Source organism: Oryx dammah, unplaced genomic scaffold (genome assembly GCF_014754425.2).
Source record: "Oryx dammah isolate SB20612 unplaced genomic scaffold, SCBI_Odam_1.1 HiC_scaffold_17, whole genome shotgun sequence".
Classification (NCBI taxonomy): Eukaryota; Metazoa; Chordata; class Mammalia; order Artiodactyla; family Bovidae; genus Oryx; species Oryx dammah.
Window position 1 is genome coordinate 62374815 of NW_024070201.1, and position 22238 is coordinate 62397052.

The following is a 22238-nucleotide window of genomic DNA, read 5'->3' on the forward strand; positions in this document are numbered from 1 at the left end:
ACTTAACTTTCCTATACCTGTATCAGTCAGTGTTTTCCAGAGAAAGAGCCAGTGGTTTAGAAAGGAAAGGGAGAAGGAGAGGGAGGAGGCTGTCACATTGCTTCAGTTTTCTAATCTGTTAAAAAAAAAATTAGTACCTGCCTCATTATAGGGTTGTGCTTAGAACAGTATTTGAAGCGTAACTAATGGTTCATGCACTTAATATTATTGTTACTTATTAAATTTGATTGAAGCTGGGAAATATTGATGATACTCCTGAAAATGGACTAAGGGTTATTTGATTTACATCCAAGTAGGGATTTGTTCCATTTAGCTTAAGTCGGACCCTCAGGCTTGAAGAACCCTGCCCAATTTTTTGTTTCTGATTTTTTTTTTTAATGAGTCATAGAAGTAAAATTACCATATACAGTTTAATATAGAGAATATATTTCTGAAGCTACTGTCACAGTGTAAATGAAGATACTTGTATCTTCCTTTGATTTTTTTAACACTGGTTAAAAAAGGAACTTTTCACTGGGCCTTTAACTTCGTTGGCAGTCTTTTATTTTAACTCTGATCCTTTGTTGCATTTTCCAGTTATTAAACATGTTTTTTGTTTTGTATTCAAGAGGTTCTTTAACCTAGTTCAAGCCTACCTTTTCTAGTCTTCATATTCTTCCCTACTTGAACTTCTCATTTCATCCAAAGTGGCTTTCTTTATTGTCATACTTCTTTTGCTTTCTCAACTTATTTTCTCATTCCTGCCTTTCTTCCTAGAATGGAATTGGTGGATTATTTGGGATAAGAGGGTAGTAGTGTGTTTGACATCTCCTTTTAAGTCAGTAGTAGGCAATTGAAATTAGAATTTTGAACCATTTTTTATTAAAGATAGACATAGATTTTTTTTTTAATTGTGGCTGTGGTAGGGTTTCTTTTTTAAAATTGACTCTGAACCTTAATGAGAATTTTTAGTTTTTATACTTTTTATTATGGAAAAATTTAAGAACCAAAGACTGTAATGAACTTACATTTACCTATCTTCTACAGTTAGTATCGTTTCGTGAGTCATTATATTTTATCTATACTCACTTCCTCATTTCCTGTCTGCTAGATTATTTTGAAGCAAATATTTGTTTCATTGGTACCATTTCTGAAGTGTAATACCTTCTAGGAAAACACGTGTTTTGAATTTCTAATAAATAACTACTTAAAACAGTTCTATTTATTAAACTTTTAAAGTTGGGAGTCATTCTTTTGTATGTCCGAGTCACATCTAACTTGGTGAGTGAAGTGTGTCTTATTTACTTGGGACCTGAAATTGAAGTAAAAGAGTTTTTATAAAATGTATTTCTATGTCTTATGTTTATGTCTTTATGCAGATTCAGAAAACAATAAAGAAGACAGCACGTCGGGAGCAGCTTATGAGAGAGGAAGCTGAACAGAAACGTTTAAAGACAGTACTTGAGCTGCAGTATGTTTTGGACAAACTGGGAGATGATGAAGTGAGAACTGACCTGAAGCAAGGTTTGAATGGAGTGCCAATATTGTCTGAAGAGGAATTGTCGTTGTTAGATGAGTTCTACAAATTAGCAGACCCCGAACGAGACATGAGCTTGAGGTATAGTGGTATAATAAAAACTTCTAAATATTGTGTTAACAACTGAAAAGTAATTAACCAGATGTTTTATTATTATTAGGTTGAATGAGCAGTATGAACATGCCTCCATTCACCTGTGGGACTTGCTGGAAGGAAAGGAGAAACCTGTATGTGGAACAACTTGTGAGTATCACTGACAACTTTTGATTCTTGTGACTAAGAACCTTTAAAGTTTAATTTCCTATTTAAAAGTAATGTTAATTGAAAACTTTAGAAATATGTAAGTAATATTCATCCACTGTTTACTTTTTAATTTTTTTGGTTTGTTTGCTTTTTGTATGTTTTTATTTATTTTTTGCAATTTTTTTGTGTATATGTAAATCAAAACATCAGCATCAAACAACCAAAAATCGGTAAAGATATGGGTCCTAAATTAACATGGTTTTGTTCTTAACTTGGTCTGTTTCAGGGGGACAGATTCACACCAAATTGGCTTTCATTGTTTTTGGTGTTAAATGGGGACTTGTTTTTCCTTATGAATGAAATCTTGTGAAAAACATTTACTCCACCCCATGCATTCTATTCATGGTCATTGCCTTAGTCTTTTTTTATTTTTTCTTAGACTTCTGTTAATTTCGGATATTCTTTTTTTTGTATTTTGAAAAAGCTAATAATTATCTAGACCAACAATCTATATATGAGCTCCTTAACTGTAAATATGCAGTTTTTTTTTAAAGATATTTTTAAGTTATACTACTTCAGTAAATTAGGAATTTTAGATTTTAACCACTTAGTAAAAGGGACTGGATTGTTAGCTGTTTTTAATGTTGATATACAGAAGTAGATATTTGAATATACTAAGGCAAAAGTATCTGTATGCCTTGTTTTTAGCTATTATGATTGAAAAGAAATTACAAGATTTTTTGGCAAAACTGTATGATATAATTTGGGGTGTATTTGCTTTAAGGAAATGGGTAAATCAAATACGAGGAGCCAATCCTTGTGTATCTTTTCATGTAAGAAATCCATTTTCTTGATGTGTTGACCTATGTTGTTTGTATTTCTTGGTTTAAAAAAAACACAACTTCTTGATTTAGTTCTGCTACAAATATGTACTGAATTCCCCACTTGATTAGAAAATAATTGACATGGGTATAAATTTGTTAGTTTCAAAAGTAGCTTTTGGTCATGTCTGATAAAATTTTCATGAACTCTGTTGATTAATAAGGGTTAAAGTCTAAGCCTGTCTCTTGTTTTGATGTTACTTTCTGCCTAGCCTCATTCTTGCATCTTAGGAATATAATACTTGTACAGTTAATAGAAAGGTGTAATTTACTCAAATTAGTGTGTTTTTTTGCATTCAGTTTTCATAAGTTTTTAAAACAGCTCTGAGGCAGGATATTCTGAAGGAGAGGGAGAGAGAACACATGAAGTATTTTGTTCAGCATTAGAAAAATTGTTAAATAGTTTAGTTGGCCATGCTGTGCATCTTGTGGGATTTTAGTTCCTGACCAGGGATTGAACCCATGCCTTTGGCAGTGAGAGCACAGAGTCCTATCCACTGTATGGCCAGGAAATTTCCAATAGTTTTATATCAAAGGAGTATAGGATTAATTTTATACTCCTTTGATATAATGTTTCTAAAGTTTCATTTTTCTGTATAGTTACCTATTAATAGTTCTTGATCTACATCTACAAGGCCAGAAATTAACTCCTGACATAGACCTTCTGCCTGACTTGTTGCCCTGACAGCTTTATGTACCAAGTTCTGACAGTTATATTTGCCTTTTAAATACCTTTTGAATCTACTACTTTCTCTACTTTTCTGCTTTTTCTCTTCTGTAGTGCTCTCACCTGAATTCACCATCCATCCCTTTTTAGAATCTTTTAATGGTTTTATTTTAATTGCATTTTTTATATATATAGTTTGTAAGACCTTGCAAATTCTGGCCCTTAACAGTCTTCAGACTTATCTTTCCTTGTGCTTTTTCCTTATTTCCTTTGCTTCAGTCTCAATGCATACTTAAATTGACTTGTATTTGGCACCCTTCTTTGTACAGGGCTTTATAAATGCTGTTGCCTCTGCCTTGAAATACTTTTTTCCTCTCTACTGCTCATCTTCCAGATGTCAGCTCTTGCAGTCCTTACATCAGGGAAGCCTCTCATGGTTTCTGCTTGATTAGGTCCAGTGCATGTACTTCCGTGTAGTTCTTTTCACAGATGGTATTTTACTGTTTTTGTGAGTAGTTGAGAGCTCTTCTCTATTGGACTGTTATCTTAGGGAAGGCAAATACTACGTGTTTCACATACCTTTCTGTAGCCCCAGTGCCTAGTACACTTTGCCACATATAGTTAGGTGCTAAATATTGAATGAATAAATGATCATCAGGAGGGCAGATACTGTGTCTTTTACATACCTTTCTGTAGTGCCAGTGCCTAGTACATTGAGTAGCATATAGTTAGGTGCTAAATATATGGTTATTGAAAGAATAAATGATTTTATTTTGGACTTTTTTTTGGACTAACTTATTTGAAATGCTTAAAATTTAATACAAATAATTTGTTCTCTTTTATTTTGTAATAAATTTCTTTTGGAATTTAATGTTTTAATTTTCTAAGTAACAGTTGATGGGTTTTTTTTTACTACTATATCTTATAGAATGTTTAATCTTTTAAGTCAGATAGTCTAAGATTATAATTATAATGTTTTTTTAGATAAAGCTCTAAAGGAAATTGTTGAGCGTGTTTTCCAGTCAAACTACTTTGACAGCACCCACAACCACCAGAATGGTCTATGTGAGGAAGAGGAGGCAGCCTCAGCACCTACAGTTGAAGACCAGGTAGCTGAAGCTGGTGAGTACTCAGGTGACTGTGAACTTTAGTTTAGAGTCTTGGTTTTACTTTCCTTTTCCACAGGTTCAAGCTAGACATTTATTTAGTTACATTTGTACACTTAGATTTTTAGAGAAACTTGTAGCATGACCAAATATTGACAAAACACATTAAGAGTAATTCCCAGAGGTATTAAATATCAGTTATTTATCTTATTGATCTTTATCCCTGTTAGAAATGTCTTTCTCTTGCTGCATTATTGCTCGGTTGGAATATGGATAAGGGGGCCACTATTGTATATATGGCTTTTCAAATAGATTTTGACTGATGTGTGCTCATTTATTTTGGCTTATTACCATGCCAGTATTTGAGGAGAATGGTATGAGGTTTTGTTGTTGTTTTCTATGATGGAGAGTTACAACTATAAATTTCTCAGGCACCAGAGATCTATTCTAGCACCTAGTGTATCACTAATATGTAGGTAAACAGTTACTGTGAGGACTTTTATGATAAGTTGATGAATAAAATTTTGAGTACTGTTGGAAGCATTATCTAAGGAGTATTAGTTTTGTGATGAGTAAAAGCATGGATTCTAGAATCAGATTGCCTGGGTAAAATCTTGGCTACAACACGTAGCTGTGTAAAACTTGGGCAACTTATTGAACTTCTGTACCTCAGGTTCTTCATTTAGGAAGTAATATGTATATGATGGTAAGCATTTCATACAAGTGTTAGCTATTAGGTTGAAACTAGATAGGAACACTGCAGATTGGTGGAATTTACGGTTGCAGATCCATATAAAGCGATTTAAGTCGGGGTTTTTTTGGGGGGGTGGGGTGGGGAAAGGGGCTTGCAAGATCTTGGTTCCCTGAGCAGGGATTGAACCTGGGCCCTGGCAGTGAAAGCACTGAGTCCTAACCACTGGACTGCCAGAAAATTCCCAAGTAGTCTCTCCCCCGCCCCCCCCAACTTTTACCAAGTAGATTAGTGTGGAGACTAGGATGCTGGTTTATTGGCATCATATTTGATCCAGAATAATTACTGTTGAAACTGAAATAAGCCTGGAATACATGGTTAAAAAAAATGTTTTCTACTATTGTAAGAGTAATAAAATACAGAAACTTACTTTTAACTATAACTTTGTAAATTCAGACTATATGATGGGGAACTGGATTTAAATGAATTGTTAACTTTTAAAAATATATTTTTCACTCTTTTGTATCATTTTTTAACCTTTTAGAACCTGAGCCAGTGGAAGAATACACTGAACAAAATGAAGTTGAATCAACAGAGGTATGATTTTTATTTTATGCTAGCTTTTTCTTTCTGTCTTTCAAACAGAGGTCTCAAACATTTACTTTGCTTTGCAGTATGTAAATAGACAATTTATGGCAGAAACACAGTTCAGCAGTGGTGAAAAGGAGCAGGTAGATGACTGGACAGTTGAAACAGTTGAGGTAAGAGTTGTCGGTTACAAGGTTGTCTTTTGTCTTTAATTAGTACTTTTTTTATCTCTCCTAAGAACAAATTTAGATTTTTAAGTATTTTGCATTATAAGTACATTTATTATAATAACAAACTCATTATATAAGACTGTTTAAAAGGTGATTTGTTTCTGTTGATATTTAATATAATCACCGCTTTGCTGTTCCAATTATAAGAAAATATACAAATATCTGTGTAGTTTACATGCTCAATCTATTAAGTACACCTGTTAATCAGGTTGCGCCATGAAAATCTGGTCTCCTGCATGGATAGCCTTCGGAAAAACTACCTGACGGGGGATACATTGAGGTGTCATCTCAGACTCTTCCTTTACCCTGATGCTGTTGATTACCAAGTTCGGTTAGCTCAGTATTGAGTAAAGGAACTAAGGTGGTGACTTGCCTAGGCTTAACAGCCAGGCAGAGAAATATGTAAATTTGTAGTGATAACAATTAGTGAGATTTCTTAGCAGAGCAGGGAATTACTTAAAACAATAATTAGGAGAAATTAATTAGGAAGATGATAGGTAGAGTGAAATTTGGCTTCTGTAGCTATTTAGACAAGGTGTGATAGAGCTTGATCCTATGGTACTGGTGGAGAGTGAAATGATAGGAACTTAAGTTTAATGATAATAATAGCTAACATTTTCTTGAATGCTTAGTATATATCAGGTACTGAGATATATATTTATTTATATATAGGTGTATAGGTTTACTTACTGTAGAAGGCTTAACAGTTTAAGTAAAATACTTGGTTTTAGGATGTAGACACAGTATTTTTTTTTTTTTTTTAAGCTGTTTACAAGGTAAACCTGAAATGCTATTAATATGTGGCAACCCTGTGGAATTGGGAACACTGTAGAAGTGAGAGCATTGATCAGAATGTTAACTTTGGCTTAATTTGGTCATGTTGACTACATTCAAATCTGTTACTCTGTTTATAGTGTACATGGTATGTGTAATTTGGGGACCAGTCATGATGGTGATGGATGGAGCTCTGTCATTCTACCAACCTGTCCTCTTCTGCTTTAGGTGGTAAATTCACTCCAGCAGCAACCTCAGGCTGCATCTCCTTCAGTACCAGAACCCCACTCTTTGACCCCAGTGGCTCAAGCCGATCCCCTCGTGAGAAGACAGCGAGTACAGGACCTTATGGCACAAATGCAGGGGCCCTATAATTTCATACAGGTAGGTACTAGGCAAACACTATGACAGATGGGTTAAGTGTTTACATTAACTTAATTACATTGTATCCTGCCTAAACTTTATACATTATATCCTACCTAAATATGAATTGCATTATATCCTAGGATTCAATGCTGGATTTTGAAAACCAGACACTTGATCCTGCCATTGTATCTGCACAGCCGATGAATCCAGCACAGAACATGGACATACCCCAGCTGGTTTGCCCTCCAGGTTGGTAGTGATCATGTTTATGTGAGAAATACAGAACCAGTGTTTTTAGGTTATGTAAAGTTCGTGAAAATTAATCTTTTTATTTTTAATGATTACTTTCAGATCTTGTATCTTTTAATTTGGTAAGAAATTTAACTCTTTTTTCCAATAATGTGAACCATAAATGTAGTTCCATCGTTATTAGTGGTGGATTTTTTTTTTTTGCTAACTTTATTGGCATAGGGACATACAGAAACGTACATGCAAACTTGAACTCACCAGCACCCAGAAGTGGAACATTACTAATACCCCAAAAGCCTACTTGTGTTCCCTTGTAGTCACTAGTCACAGCCTCTTCCCTTCCCCTATAGCAGCCACATCCTGACTTGTACAACTATAGATGTGTTATGCCTGGTTGGTTTTTTTTTTTTTTTTTGGTACGATGAAATTTTGCTTGGCTTTTTATATTTCAAAATTAACCTAGGAATGGACTTCCCTGGTGGTCTAGTGGTTAAGACTCTATGTACCCAATACAATGGGTGTGGGTTTGATCCCTGGTGAGGGAACTAGGATCCCACATGCTGCGCGACAAAAAAAACGTTATCTATATTTGGAAAAAGGAAAGACCAAATTACTTTTTTAAAAGATGGGTGTCTTTCTCTGAAGGATGATTGCAGCTTTTTAGGATTTCTCAACATCTTATTACTTACAAATGAGATGGAGTAGTGAAGGGGTAAGGAAATACTTAAGAGAAAAGTGGAAGAGATGGACTAGAAGACAGCTGAAGTTTCAATTTCTCACTAGTCTTAAACCATTATTTGAAATGGCAGCACAATAAATAGGGTTGGTGCTTTTGTATTGGGTTAAGTGGAGCATCTTTTAAAGACCATTAGTAATTTTGAATCTTGTTTTTTTCCTACAACATGTCAGCATTAAGGGCATAAACGTGAAACGATATGAAGTAATACATTTAATGTTGATCTTAAATGTTATAAAAGGAGTTGCTGGTAAAGGAACTATTAAACTATGTTTAATAAACATACTTAATATGGTAAGTTAGGATTTTTTAAAGGAAAGGGAGCTCATATCTCTTTACTAAGAGTTAGAAAACAGATCAGGGACTCACAAAGTTATCAGTGTTCACTTTTTGAGCTCTACCAGAGGAAGAAAATACATAGTTTTCTTAGCTACGCCAGTCAACACATGCACCACTGATGTAACCTGTAAAGCTATTTAGATTTTCAAGTGATGGTAAGTCAACTAGACTCTCCAATGAAAATGGATGATTTCCAAATGACTAACAAAAGATACTGTATTTTTGATTATCTGTTTAACCATGATTTGGAACAGTAGTGGAAGAATGATGAAAGTTGACAATAACATGCACACTGAATTGAATATAGGCTTTTTAAAGATAACTTTTTATTTTTTCCAGTGGAAGCATTTGCAATTATAACAAAAATTGATAGTTACAATATTTCTGGATATTATCTATCTCAAAGTTTTGACTGTGCTCGTTTGTAGTTAACTGCTTTAAAAAGCTCTTTTTCAGGGATAATTCTAGGACTGATTCTTATTCTGCTCCACACCTATTTGTTAGTATTGTTTGACAAACACTGCAAAAAAAAGTGAAAGGCATGTGGCAGTTGATTAATGCTCACTTGAAAGCTAAAATCCTTCCTGTACTTCCCCATTTACTTTCCTAATTGCTAAATAGTTTATTTAGGATTTGGCTATAGAAAATTGACTTTAGAGACTAAAAGATATTTATACATCTCTGAAGAAATTTGATTTTGTATGACAGTATTTTTTTGGTCAATTTTACAGTTCATTCTGAATCTAGACTTGCTCAACCTAATCAAGTTTCTGTACAGCCAGAAGCTACACAGGTAAGACTGAAATATTTTTGCAGTTTTTGTTTTTAATCAGTTCTTTGGTCTCTTTCTTAGCTAGCTTATGAAAACCAGGTGTGAGTTTGATCATTGTCAAGTCTGGCATGAGTAGCTATCAACTTTTATTTCCATGTTTACCTTTATTTTCCTTTAATGAACTAATAAAAACAATTTGTTAATCCTTGTGGTTTTTAATTATAATGAAGTGTTAAAATTTCAAACTGAGAATTTGAGATGACAGTTTAGATTTCATAACTTTAAAATTTAGTGTAGATATTATCTACATTTATAGGGAACTTCGTAACTGGGCTTGGGTTTATTAACTTTGACCTTAATAATATATGTATTTTTCCAGTTGTTAGGTTTTATAGTCTCTTTAACATGAATATCTGTTTCTTAGCCCTTTATGTAATGAAGTTGGTTTATAACAGAATGAATCTTTGATTTCTTTACTTCTTTGTTAGGTTCCTTTGGTTTCATCCACAAGTGAGGGATATACAGCATCTCAACCCTTGTACCAACCTTCTCATGCTACTGAGCAACGACCACAAAAGGAACCGATTGACCAGATTCAGGCAAGTTGTGTTACTAGGTCATATAAACTTGATGAGGCACTTGAATTGGTGGAGGCAAATAACTGTTAATACAGTATCTCTTTGTTTTGGACCTAACTCATTCACTGTATTATTTTTGTTTCATAAGATAGTTGAGTTCATTAACATATGTATGGGTCTTAGTTTACCACTAAAGTGCATCTATTCACTTTGTGTTTAGGCAACGATCTCTTTAAATACAGACCAGACTACAGCATCATCATCCCTTCCTGCTGCTTCTCAGCCTCAAGTGTTCCAGGCTGGGACAAGCAAACCTTTACATAGCAGTGGAATCAATGTAAATGCAGCTCCATTCCAATCCATGCAAACGGTAAGCAGATTAAGTCAGTTGACATTAAGTGCCTGGTGTGTACTATCTTCATGGTAGAATCTCAGCAAAAAGTCACAAAAACTTTGTGCTTGAGTCTGTATCTACTGTAACTTTAGATTATGTTTAATTGAACATAAAGCTCATTTTTTTCTGTTCACAGAGATAAACTTGAATCTTTGGAGTTATGTGCCTACATCTTGTTTTGTAGTTTCACCCTTTAAAGTAACAGAATTTTAAATTTGAAAAAAGTAGACTGATATATATCATAGGTCTTCCCTTGTGGCACAGTGGTAAAGAATCTTCCCCCAATACAGAAGATGTGTGGGTTCGGTCCCTGGGTCAGAAAGATCCTCTGAAGAAGGAAATGGCAAATCACTCCAGTATTCTTGCTTGGAAAATCCCATGGATAGGAGCCTGGTGGGCTACAGTTCATGGGGTCCCAAAGAGTCGGACACGGTGGAGCATACACACAACACAGATCATTACCTGGAGATTAATTGTTTACACTTTGTCATATTTACTGAATCTTTTAATTTACTGAATTATATCCCAGAGTAATAGATGTTATGATACTACACTTTGGTTCTTCAGTGAGCATCTCTAAATCACAGGATTTCTAGAAAATAATGATAACGAAAATACCGTGATCAATGGAATATAGCTAAAACAGTGCTCACAGGAAAATTCATAGTTAAATGCTTAAAATACTAATTTTCAATTAAAATAAAATGAAATATTCAACTTAAAGTTCATAGATTTAATTTATCTAATGATAGTATATCAGGGGTTTGCATCTTTTAAGATTTCTCATTTATAATAGCATTTCCAAGGATTCTAATCCTGTGTCTTCTCAGATTTTTAATCCTTGTTTATACTCTGCTAAAAAGTGCTCTATGACTTGTATGTGTATTTTCCAACACTGAAGTGCATTAACTGAGAAACTCGTGTGTGTGTGTGTGTGTGTGTGTGTATGAGACAGAGAGAGAAATAAATGTCTTGAGACTTTTGTGATGCTTATTGTTTACATCTCAGTTAAGACCAGCATTGAGATCTGCCATGTTAAAAGTAGGAAAATGATTAGCATAAAGGGAAGAACTAATCATTTACTTTATTTACTTATAGGTGTTCAATATGAATGCCCCAGTTCCTCCTGTTAATGAACCAGAAACTTTAAAACAGCAAAATCAGTACCAGGCCAGTTATAACCAGAGCTTTTCCAGTCAGTCTCACCAAGTAGAACAAACAGAGCTTCAGCAAGAACAGCTTCAAACAGGTAGGAAAACCAGTCGGCTTCTTGCTTTCCACTGCAGTGATTGACATTGTTAGGCGAGTTTGGACTTTAGAGTGGCAGTGACCAAGAGTTTTTATTTTGGTAGTAGTCCAAAACAAATTAATTTTTCACTGCTGATTCTGAGTACAATCAAGTCCATATTCGCTGTATGTGAATTATGTGCAGGTTTTGGGGACCATATGCCCATTTTCCTTTGGTCAGTGAGTTTTCATAATAGCCTATGTCATTGGTGATTTTAGTGGAATTAAACTTGTTATTTGAATTAGGATCAACTTTGGTTTTAATTGCTAATTAATTGAAGCCTGGTAGCATGATATCTGGCAGCAAGTCAGTTATACAAAGTTAAGCAGTAAAGGCATGGTAAGGGTACATTTAGTAGACTAGGTAAAACAAAGTCCTTGCCAGCAATTAAGGTCATAATTTGGCCAGTAACCATATCTCTGACAATAGTAGGTTTCTTATATTTGTAAGACATAAATATATATATATTTTTAGGTCTTTGCTTATTTAATTCAAATAATTAGAGATTTAATTTGAATCCCACAACAAACTAGTAAACCTGACTGATGTGAATGACTCTTCTGATTTCTTGACAGACTTGGGTCAACAATAATTTTTCTTACATATCCCTGTGGTAGTTAGCATCACTAATCAGTAGAGTTTGAATCAACCATAGTCTGATAGAAATTTGGCAGTTATGCAGTCTATGCTTCTGAATGATAAAATTGGACTTCTCATTCTCAGGCTCCTTTAATTATTCAGTGTCACGTAAAGGCATTCCTTGAGGAGATTGCAGGTTTGGTTCCAGACCACTGCAATAAAGCAAATACCTCAATAAAGTGAGTCATATGAATGTTTTGGTTTCCTAGTACATATAAAAATTCTCTTAACACTATACTATAGTCTATTAAGTGTGCAGTAATAGCATCATGCCTAAAAAACAGTGTACATGCCTTAATTAAAAAATACTTTATTGCCCCAAAATGCTAACCATCCTCCAAGACCTCACTTGAGTTGTAACATCAAAGATTGCTGACTGCAGATCACCATAACTTATCTAATAATGAAACAGTTTGAAATATTGTGAGAATTATCAATATGTGATTTATCATATTGATAAATCTATCAATTTGATTTATCATTTGATTTGGTTAGTTTTGCCTTTTGTGCCAGTTGAGTTCAATCTATCTTATATTCTACTCAACTTCACTAATTGACTATGAAGCATTGATGCTAGATAATCTTTTTTTACTTTGTCACAATATGTTATCAATGAAAATTAACTTCAAAACAGTTACAGATATTTTCAGTACAAAATAAATCAGCCCATATGCTTTGCTCAAATACATCCACACTACCACTGCAATCTAGGCTGCCATCAACTCTTATCTAGAATATTGCAACTCTCTCCCTTGACTCTTATGTTAGCCCAGTCTGTTTTCCACACAGTAGCTAGAGTGATTTTAAAATGTAAATCAGATGTCTCTCTTCCTGTTCAGAGCCTCCCAGTGACTTTCAATTATATTTAGAAAAGAAACCCAGTCTTTACCTTATACGAGATCCATGATCTAGGCCCCTACCTTGATCCTGTTGTATGTCCTATTTTCTTCGTTACGTGCCCAAACAGCCACAGACACAAATTCTCTTCTTTCTTTAATGTAAAGAAAAAGTCCTTTATGCTTTGTTTTCTTTTTGCCTGAAACTTTATTCCACTGTTTGCATAGCTTGCTTTGTGACTTTTAAGCCTGTGCTCAGATACCACCTCACAGAGACCTCCCTTCATCGCCTTGTCCAGATATAATATGCTTACTTTAGTCATTTACTTACCCTACTCGGTGTTTTCCTTAATCTCTTGTTACCTGAAATAATATAGATGTTTTTACTTATATGTGTATTTTATTCACTTATTATTTCCTACTGTTAAAACTTCCTTATGGGCAAGGGTTGTGTGTCAGAAACTCTCTCATCCCTTGTGTCTAGGACCTGGCTTGGCATGTTGAGGGCGTTAAATGATATTTGTTGATTAAGTCAGTGTATCCCATCGTTTTAGAAGTTTTTTTTTTTTTTTTTTTTTTTTTAATATTTATTTGGCCACACCAGGTCTTAGCTGTGTCATGTGGATCTTTAGTGGCAACATGTTGGATCCAGTTCCCAGGGGGCGAACCCTGGCCCCCAACATTTGGAGTGTGGCATTTTAGCCACTGGACCACCAGGAAAGTCCCCCATCATTTCAGAAGTTTTGAATTAGTATCTCATCAACAGTGACATTAAAAAAAGATCTTGCAAGGATATATGACTTTTTTTTTTATGGACTGAAAGTGCATGCTTATGCTTTATGTGCATTTAACTAGGATCTTTAAAATAAAGATCACACTTTAATTGTTCTGCTTTGAGTTTCTTGCAGTGAGATTTGACCAAGGATAATAAAGTTCTTGCTGACAAAGTCGAAAATTCACTTCTTCTGACCATTTTCTACTTGCATATGAATGAATCTTTTTACTTAAAAAAAAAATTTTTTTTTTTTTGGCCACACCATTTGGTATGGCAGGATCTTAGTTCCCCTACTAGGGATCAAACCCGTGTCCTAACCACTGGATTGCTAGGGAATTTCCTGAGTGAATCTTTATAGATAGAAAAATTTACTGGTATGATATTTGCTTTATAGCTATGTTTTGAGAATGTAGTAAAAGATAATTTGAAAGATCACATTGTGCTTAGGTGTATTTGGTCCATTACATAGTTCAAAAAAGAACCTTTTCTTCCTAGGCATTCTCTAGTTTTTTCATTGCAAAATAGCATTCTGAGAACTTATAAACATTGATTTCTTGAAGATACAAAGTAGGTCAGATAAATTTTCAAGACTCACACTACCTTGTTTCTCTGCCCAAACATACAACATTTGGGCTGACTGGAGGCTGCTGACTTTTTCTTCCTTGAGTATGGCCCTTCCTTTGGTCTATACCTTCCTTATCTCCCAAAGTTACTGTTAGCCTTGTTTTTTCTCTCCTGTGAATTATGAACATTGGGGTAATACCAGGAATGTACCTTGCTATTTTATTTTTGAAGGTTTCTAGATTTTAGGCTTCTCCCCATTGTGGAAGGAGGAGGGATCCAAGGTATAATAGCATGGACAACCTTTCATATTAGAATACTTCCATACTTCCAATAGTAGAACCTTCACTTCAGGGGGTTAAGTGCCAGTATGAGTACTATTTAATTCTTTTATAAATTGGCTGTGCATTGAAAATACTTGAAATGTACTCAAGTATGACAGGGTATATGTTGAAGGCCTCTGCTGATTTATCTTTGTAATTGAGTATTCTAGCTATAGCTGCTTAGCTAGGGGAAGGTATGTTTTTGTATGTTTTAACAAATATCAAGGGAAATTTAGAGGAATAAGAAAACTAGCAATAGGAGCTTTATTGTAATGAAAAGAAGTAATTAAATGGTACAGAATCTAAGTATTTCAGTATATAAAGTCTTTTGATTATTGTAGGTCATTTGTGCTATATAGAGGTGCCTTTCAGAAGATGTGTAAATAATACAGCCTTTCAAGTCATTTAGAAGGATAGGTGTGCTTTCACACAATGTGTGCTCTCAGAGGTTTGGAATTATTGTTGGAGAATTTCATTCTCTTAGCTTAGTACAGGGGTAGGAGCAAGATGGGGATTTCATTAATGTGTAGTTTTCTCTGTTATTAATATGAAAATTTAAGGACAGAATTAAACTTTGAGGACACTGTAAGAAATTTCTTAAGCGAGAAGGCGTATAGGAAATCAGGCAAATTGTAATGAGCTGTGTGTGTGTATACATGTATATATGTATTTTTTTCTTTCTGTTATAGTGGTTGGCACTTATCATGGTTCTCAGGACCAGCCCCATCAAGTGACTGGTAACCACCAGCAGCCTCCTCAGCAGAACACTGGATTTCCACGTAGCAGTCAGCCCTATTACAACAGTCGTGGTGTGTCTCGTGGAGGTTCCCGTGGTGCTAGAGGCTTGATGAATGGATACAGAGGACCTGCTAATGGATTCAGAGGTAAAGACAAAAACCCCCAAAAGAAAGTTCATATTCTTTTCTGATTTGCACAGTATATAGAAATATGTCATGTTTTTTATGAAAAAATTATATCTCTGCATTAGCTTCTTATGTACAGTGTAAACTTTTTTTTGGTATGTGTTGATAAGAATTATTTAAGTTGGCAGAATTGGGACTGAGTATTTTGTATGTATTAAACCCATATCTACCACTGTCCTGTAAAGGATAGTGCTTTCTATAAATTACGAGACCTTATGGAGATTTGTTGTTTTTTGTGTGTTTATGTGCGAGGATGGGTAACTGCTGCATCTTCGAAGGCAATAGAGACAAATTAGATCAGGGTAGGAAATTAGAAATTAGGTTGAATAACTAGCATGGCTTAACAGTTTTTCAGTTCTTCCTTGGTCAGTAGTGAGAAGGTAAAAACTCTTTTAAGAAGATAACAACAACAAAAATTGTTTTTTCTTCTTGTCCTAAATTTTAGGAGGATATGATGGTTACCGCCCTTCATTCTCTACTAACACTCCAAACAGTGGTTATACACAATCTCAGTTCAGTGCTCCCCGGGACTACTCTGGCTATCAGAGGGTAGGTGAAATTGTTTAAAAATATAAACCTGACCTAAGTACCACAATGAAAGGGACTAATGTAGTTGCTTGACGATCTAGAGTAAGTAATTTGGGGCTAATTTTGAACCTCTGTACAAGATACTTCTTTGTGGAGAATGATGACTTTTGCTTTTCTTAGCTCTCAATATAATAGAGTTTGATAAACACAATGATTTTTATGAGCAAAGAAGTGTATCTCGTTGATCTTAAAAATAAGAGAAGTACTATTACAGAATATCTTATAGCAAGGCTATGTTTAAATGTCTAAAAGAATAACAAAGAATTTTGTATGCTATGAAAGACTGTAAGAATAGAGTAAGCATTAAAAATTACCTTTTCCTCAGTACTAACTAGCTTGTCTTTTAGGATGGATATCAGCAGAATTTCAAGCGAGGCTCTGGGCAGAGTGGACCACGGGGAGCCCCACGAGGTAATATTTTGTGGTGGTGATCCTAGCTCCTAAGTGGAGCTTCTGTTCTGGCCTTGGAAGAGCTGTTCATAGTCTGCATGTAGGTTACATGTTAGGAATACATTTATCATTTCCAGAGTTGTTGCTAGGGATTAAATGAAATGCTCTGTTTCTAAAACTTATCTTGAACCCAAATTTAATTTTTTGAATGATTATCCCTGTTACTATATAAACTGTCTTGAAAACTAGAACATTTCTCCTCCTTAGAAAGTGTTTTTCCAACTGCAAATTATTTTTCAGGTCCTAAAACCTGCTAAATGTTTTTAGGAAGTACTTACTGAAACATTTTTGTAAGACATTTTTGGAATGAGATTGAACATTTATATAAATTTATTATTCCTTTTTCATTTTTGAAACATGCTTATTATATTTTAGGGCCAGAAACCCTTTAATGGCCGGATAAGCCATAGTGACATTTAGAGAACCATTTAGAAGTGATAGAAAATTGAAATTTCAATGACTTTTGGACCACTATTAGTGTTATAAATGTCATTATTTCTGACTTTTAAACAAAGCCTCCAAATTCATAACCAACTTGCAGAACTATACTTAAAAATTACAGGTTTTAAGAGTTTTTTGTTTTGTCTCTTAATATAGGAAAACTACTTCCTATTTGGGTAGTAAGTCAATCTGTGTAACAATTAGAGGTAGCATTTCATGTGATCTGAAGTTCTAAATGGTTCTCTGATTTGAGGGAAGTTGAATTGATTTCCTCTAGATATTGGCCATAATATGTATACAAATGTATATTAAGGAGGAATTACAAAATTCTTTAATTTCAATGCTAGTAGAAACTGGCCAGCAAAAAAGGTGCATTTTTTTTTTAAAATTATGGATCACTTGGGAATTACTGACTTGAAGTATCAAAGGATATTTGCATGTGAATGTGGGTTATGTTCTTTCTCACCTTGTAGCATATTCAATGAAAGTTGAGTTGAATGGTAGCTAAAAATCTGTTTCAACAGCATGTAAAAAGTTACTTTATCTGTTACAAGTCATTATACAATTTTGAATGTTATGTAGTTTCTTTATAACAGTTTAGGTAATAAGGTCTGTTTTTCATTCTGGTGCTTTTATTAATTTTGATAGTATGATGTTACCTGAAATGTAAGCTAGCGTGTATACTAGAATGTAAGCTCCACGAGAGCAGGTACTTTGTCTGTCTTCACTGCTGTATCTATTTCCAACGCCTGATGACAGTGCCTGGCACATAGTAGGCACTCAATAAATACTTGTTGAATGAATGAATGAATGAGTACTGGTGGAATACTCCATTAGCTCTACTCTTCTTTTAACTAGAGAACATGAGCAAATTTGCGCATGGCAACTTACAGGACAGGTGAAACTTGAACACTGAAGAATTGACCTCTTAAACCTAATAATGTGACAAGCTGCCCACATGCTTCTTGACTTCAGATGAAAATCTGCTTGAAGGCAAAACAAATAATATTTGAAAGAAAAACCAAATGCCATTTTTGTCTTCTAGGTCGTGGAGGGCCCCCAAGACCCAACAGAGGGATGCCGCAAATGAACACTCAGCAAGTGAATTAATCTGATTCACAGGATTATGTTTAATCGCCAAAAACACACTGGCCAGTGTACCATAATATGTTACCAGAAGAGTTATTATCTATTTGTTCTCCCTTTCAGGAAACTTATTGTAAAGGGACTGTTTTCATCCCATAAAGACAGGATTACAATTGTCAGCTTTATATTACCTGGATATGGAAGGAAACTATTTTTACTCTGCATGTTCTGTCCTAAGCGTCATCTTGAGCCTTGCACATGATACTCAGATTCCTCACCCTTGCTTAGGAGTAAAACATAATATACTTTAATGGGGTGATATCTCCATAGTTATTTGAAGTGGCTTGGATAAAGCAAGATTGACTTCTGACATTGGATAAAATCTACAAATCAGCCCTAGAGTCATTCAATGGTAACTGACAAAACTAAAATATTTCCCTTGAAAGGAAGATGGAAGGAGTGGAGTGTGGTTTGGCAGAACAACTGCATTTTACACCTTTTCCACTTAAATTGGAGCACTGAACATTTAGATGCATACCAAATTATGCATGGGCCCTTAATCACACATACAAGGCTGGGTACCAGCCTTAGGCTTTGACACGGCACTATTTATCCTCTGGCCAGACGACTGTGGTTTAAGACACATGTAAATTGCTTTTTAACAGCTGATACTGTATAAGACAAAGCCAAAATGCAAAATTAGGCTTTGATTGGCACTTTTTGAAAAATATGCAACAATTAAGGGATATAATCTGGATGGCCGCTTCTGTACTTAATGTGAAATATTTAGATACCTTTCAAACACTTAACAGTTTCTTTGACAATGACTTTTGTAAGGATTGGTAGTATATATCATTCCTTATGACGTACATTGTCTGTCACTAATCCTTGGATCTTGCTGTATTGTCACCTAAATTGGTACAGGTACTGATGAAAATCTAATGGATAATCATAACACTCTTGGTTACATGTTTTTCCTGCAGCCTGAAAGTTTTTAAAAGAAAAAGACATCAAATGCCTGCTGCTGCCACCCTTTTAAATTGCTATCTTTTGAAAAGCACCAGTATGTGTTTTAGATTGATTTCCCTATTTTAGGGAAATGACAGTCAATAGTTTCACTTCTGATGGTATAAGCAAACAAAATAAAACATGTTTATAAAAGTTGTATCTTGAAACACTGGTGTTCAACAGTTAGCAGCTTATGTGGTTCACCCCGTGCAGTTTAGTGTTACAAATTTTATGGTTATTTCCAGCAGCTATTTCTACAGTACTTGCACTTATCTTTTGTCTAACCCTAACTGAATTATCTGTTTCACATGGAGGTATTTATATTCAAAGTGGTGATTCCCTCCCATAGATGTATGGGGAGAGTCCCACGTCTGATGACGATGGGCAGTTTAGTAACTTATGTGCGATGCTGAAATTTGTGCCAGCAGTTGGAGCACTAGTTGTGTGTGCCTGTGAACTTAAAGCTGCTTGTTGTATCCCACTTTGACTTCATGGGGAATTAATCCCACCTTATACTAAGCAAAGGCTACTAAGTTAATGGTATTTTCTGTGCAGAAATTGAATTTAGTTTTCAGCCTTTAGCTAAGGACTTTTTCCAGTAGGTGCTCAGCTACTTAAACCCATAAAACTATTCTCAAACATTCATCATTAGACAACTGGAGTTTTTGCTGGTTTTGTAACCTTCTAAAATGGATAGGCTATTGAACATTCCACATTCAAAGTTTTGTAGGGTGGTGGGGAAGGGGGGAATCTTCAATGTTTATTTTAAAATAAAAGTTCTTGACTTTTCTCATGTGTGGTTGTGGTACATCATATTGGAAGGGTTATCTGTTTACTTTTGCAAATAAGTATTTCTTCTGCTAGCACCTCCCCTTGTGTGCTTTAAATGACATCTGCCTGGGATGTACCACAACCATATGTTTGCTTTATTTTAGGCGGATAGATAAAATATTTGTGGTTTACTGGGTAATCCCTAGATGATGTGTGCTTACAATCTTTCTATATATAAAACTAACTTTGCTATCTGTGTAGAAAATAATTTCATGACATTTAAAATCAGAATTGAAATAAGTTCTTTATACAGTGATCTCTATGAATCAGTTCAGAGATGGGATGGAGAAGAAATGCTTTCTAGGTTTCAAACTTCTATGCGTTAGTGCAGATGTCATGAATGTGTAAAGGTATTAGTAGTTTGATTATTTCTTATGTATGTTTTTAAAAGAATCGTTTGTTCTTTTTCAGATATTATACCTTTTTTTGGGCATTCTACCATTGTAGTCTAAATCTAAAACTTATGCCTCAATTCAGACTATATTTTTTAAAGGAGCGCCTCTCTATGGGGCAGAGAACTTTTTAAAAAGTCCCATTAAGATCTGAGTCTTGGTACTAAGTGTTCTGTATAATTCGTGGATGCTTGATGCTTGTCCTCCCTGCAGGAGGCCTTGCGTGGGCAAATGCATATTCTAGCAGAGTTGAAAAGAGATGGTTGTCACATGTGGCACTGTGGCTTGGTATAGCAACATGCCATATATAAAGTACTTTCATTTAAATGCACAGTATCAATCATCTCATATGGATAATGAGACTTATGTTTTAAAGCTTTAAGGTACAGTGTCATTGATTACCTTGGCTAGGGCAACTTTATTTTCAGATCTTAATATCTCTAAAGAATATTATTGAAAGAGGTTTTCTGATCATCGTTATCTTCATATTAAAACAAAATCCATTAAGTATTTTTAATCAGCTAGCTTCTGCTGTTCTTTAACCTCCTATGTACATGTATGACTCCGTGATGGGGGAGACGTCACTTAGAGACTTGAGAATGTGTATTTATTCTCAGAAGGTTAACAGATGTTCTGTTAACAACCAGTTCATAAAATGTAGAAAGTAGTTAATATTCACCTCCTAAGTGTCTTAGGAAATTTGTATTGTTCATTATATTTTCAATAATATATCTTAGGGGGAATGGGATACAGGTAAGCACAAAGTTAAAACCCATCATTTCATCTTTTAAGTTTCTGAATCTCATCCCATTTGTTGAAGTTTTATTGACTGTAAGTTATATTAAAAAAATCAGTATTGCTCTTAAACTTATTATCCCTTCTAAAGAGTTAATGGGGGGAGGGAAAACCCTCAGGAATATGAAAATAATTTATTAAGGCTCATTCTATACCCTTTCCCATTTTGAATTCTACAGAAATACTGGAAAAGACTAGTGAATGTTTTAAATTACATTAGATTAAATCATATTAAAACCTGATACCTTAATTGTCCTTGAGTGAAGTTTGCTTTAGTTGTTTATACCACTGAGCAAAGCTCTAAGTGAAGAAGTGCTACTTGTGAGAAGAAAAGAAAAAACCTTAAATTTGTTAGCCTCACCTTGTTAGACTACTACAATTCTTCTCAGTTGGGATCTTAATACATTAAACAGCGGTCCTGAAGCCTAATGCAGTCTCATGCAGAAGACTGGCTCCTTGAGTATGTAAGTAGTGAAAGATAACCTGATTCAGTGAAGGCAGTTTTTACTGTTATTTTAGTACTGGCTTTCTGTTAGTATTGTATTTAGATTAGGGAGTCACTGTATTAAGTCAGTACACAAAAGCTTCATTCAGCAAATTTGGGCCCTCTTTGCCAGGTCACCATTCCAAGCACTAAGCATTCCGTGGTGACAGAATCACTGGTTCCTGCCCTCATCAGTCTAATCAAAGATGTGATGATACTAAAATACAGCAAAAGCCATGATGCAGCAACATGGTTGATGATGGATACTAAGGCTGTGATAGGATATGACCTAGTCAGAATGATCAGGAAAGACATTTTTGATGTAAATAGTTAAGACCTGAAGGATGAGTAGTAAACTGGTAAAGAACAGGAGAGAACTGTATGTCCAAATCCAATCTCCAGTGACTGAGAAACTGGCTAGAGTGAAGTATAGGTTTTATAGAGCTAGAGAGGCTGAAGCAACAGGTAAGGACTACTAAGAACAGCTTTGTAGTTCTATTCCATGGTAAGTTTTGTCTCGGGAGTTGGAAACTGGTAAGTTTTAAGCTGTGTGTATAGCGGTTGGGATTGGGGGAGGAGAGGATGGTGGGTCACCTAATAAAATTGCCATTTAATAACACTCAAGGCAGGGGATTTCCTGGCAGTCCAGTGGCAAAAACAAAAATGACAGTGTTGAGAGCAAAATACG

The 22238-nt window shown here is 34.9% G+C and overlaps 1 protein-coding gene across 1 annotated transcript in view; it reads left to right on the forward strand.

Annotated features, from left to right (window-relative positions):
- The window catches only part of CAPRIN1 (cell cycle associated protein 1), a 34498-nt gene extending 15283 nt beyond the window's left edge, over positions 1 to 19215 (forward strand). The window contains exons 5-19 of the mRNA XM_040258983.1: positions 1359 to 1597; positions 1677 to 1759; positions 4292 to 4429; positions 5649 to 5701; positions 5779 to 5865; positions 6925 to 7080; positions 7203 to 7311; positions 9118 to 9179; positions 9647 to 9757; positions 9957 to 10106; positions 11229 to 11379; positions 15242 to 15436; positions 15921 to 16024; positions 16411 to 16474; positions 18000 to 19215. Of these exons, the coding sequence (XP_040114917.1) occupies positions 1359 to 1597; positions 1677 to 1759; positions 4292 to 4429; positions 5649 to 5701; positions 5779 to 5865; positions 6925 to 7080; positions 7203 to 7311; positions 9118 to 9179; positions 9647 to 9757; positions 9957 to 10106; positions 11229 to 11379; positions 15242 to 15436; positions 15921 to 16024; positions 16411 to 16474; positions 18000 to 18064 (1767 nt within the window). The 3' untranslated portion in view covers positions 18065 to 19215. The remainder of the gene's footprint in view (positions 1 to 1358; positions 1598 to 1676; positions 1760 to 4291; positions 4430 to 5648; positions 5702 to 5778; positions 5866 to 6924; positions 7081 to 7202; positions 7312 to 9117; positions 9180 to 9646; positions 9758 to 9956; positions 10107 to 11228; positions 11380 to 15241; positions 15437 to 15920; positions 16025 to 16410; positions 16475 to 17999) is intronic.
- Positions 19216 to 22238: the final 3023 nt, after the last annotated feature.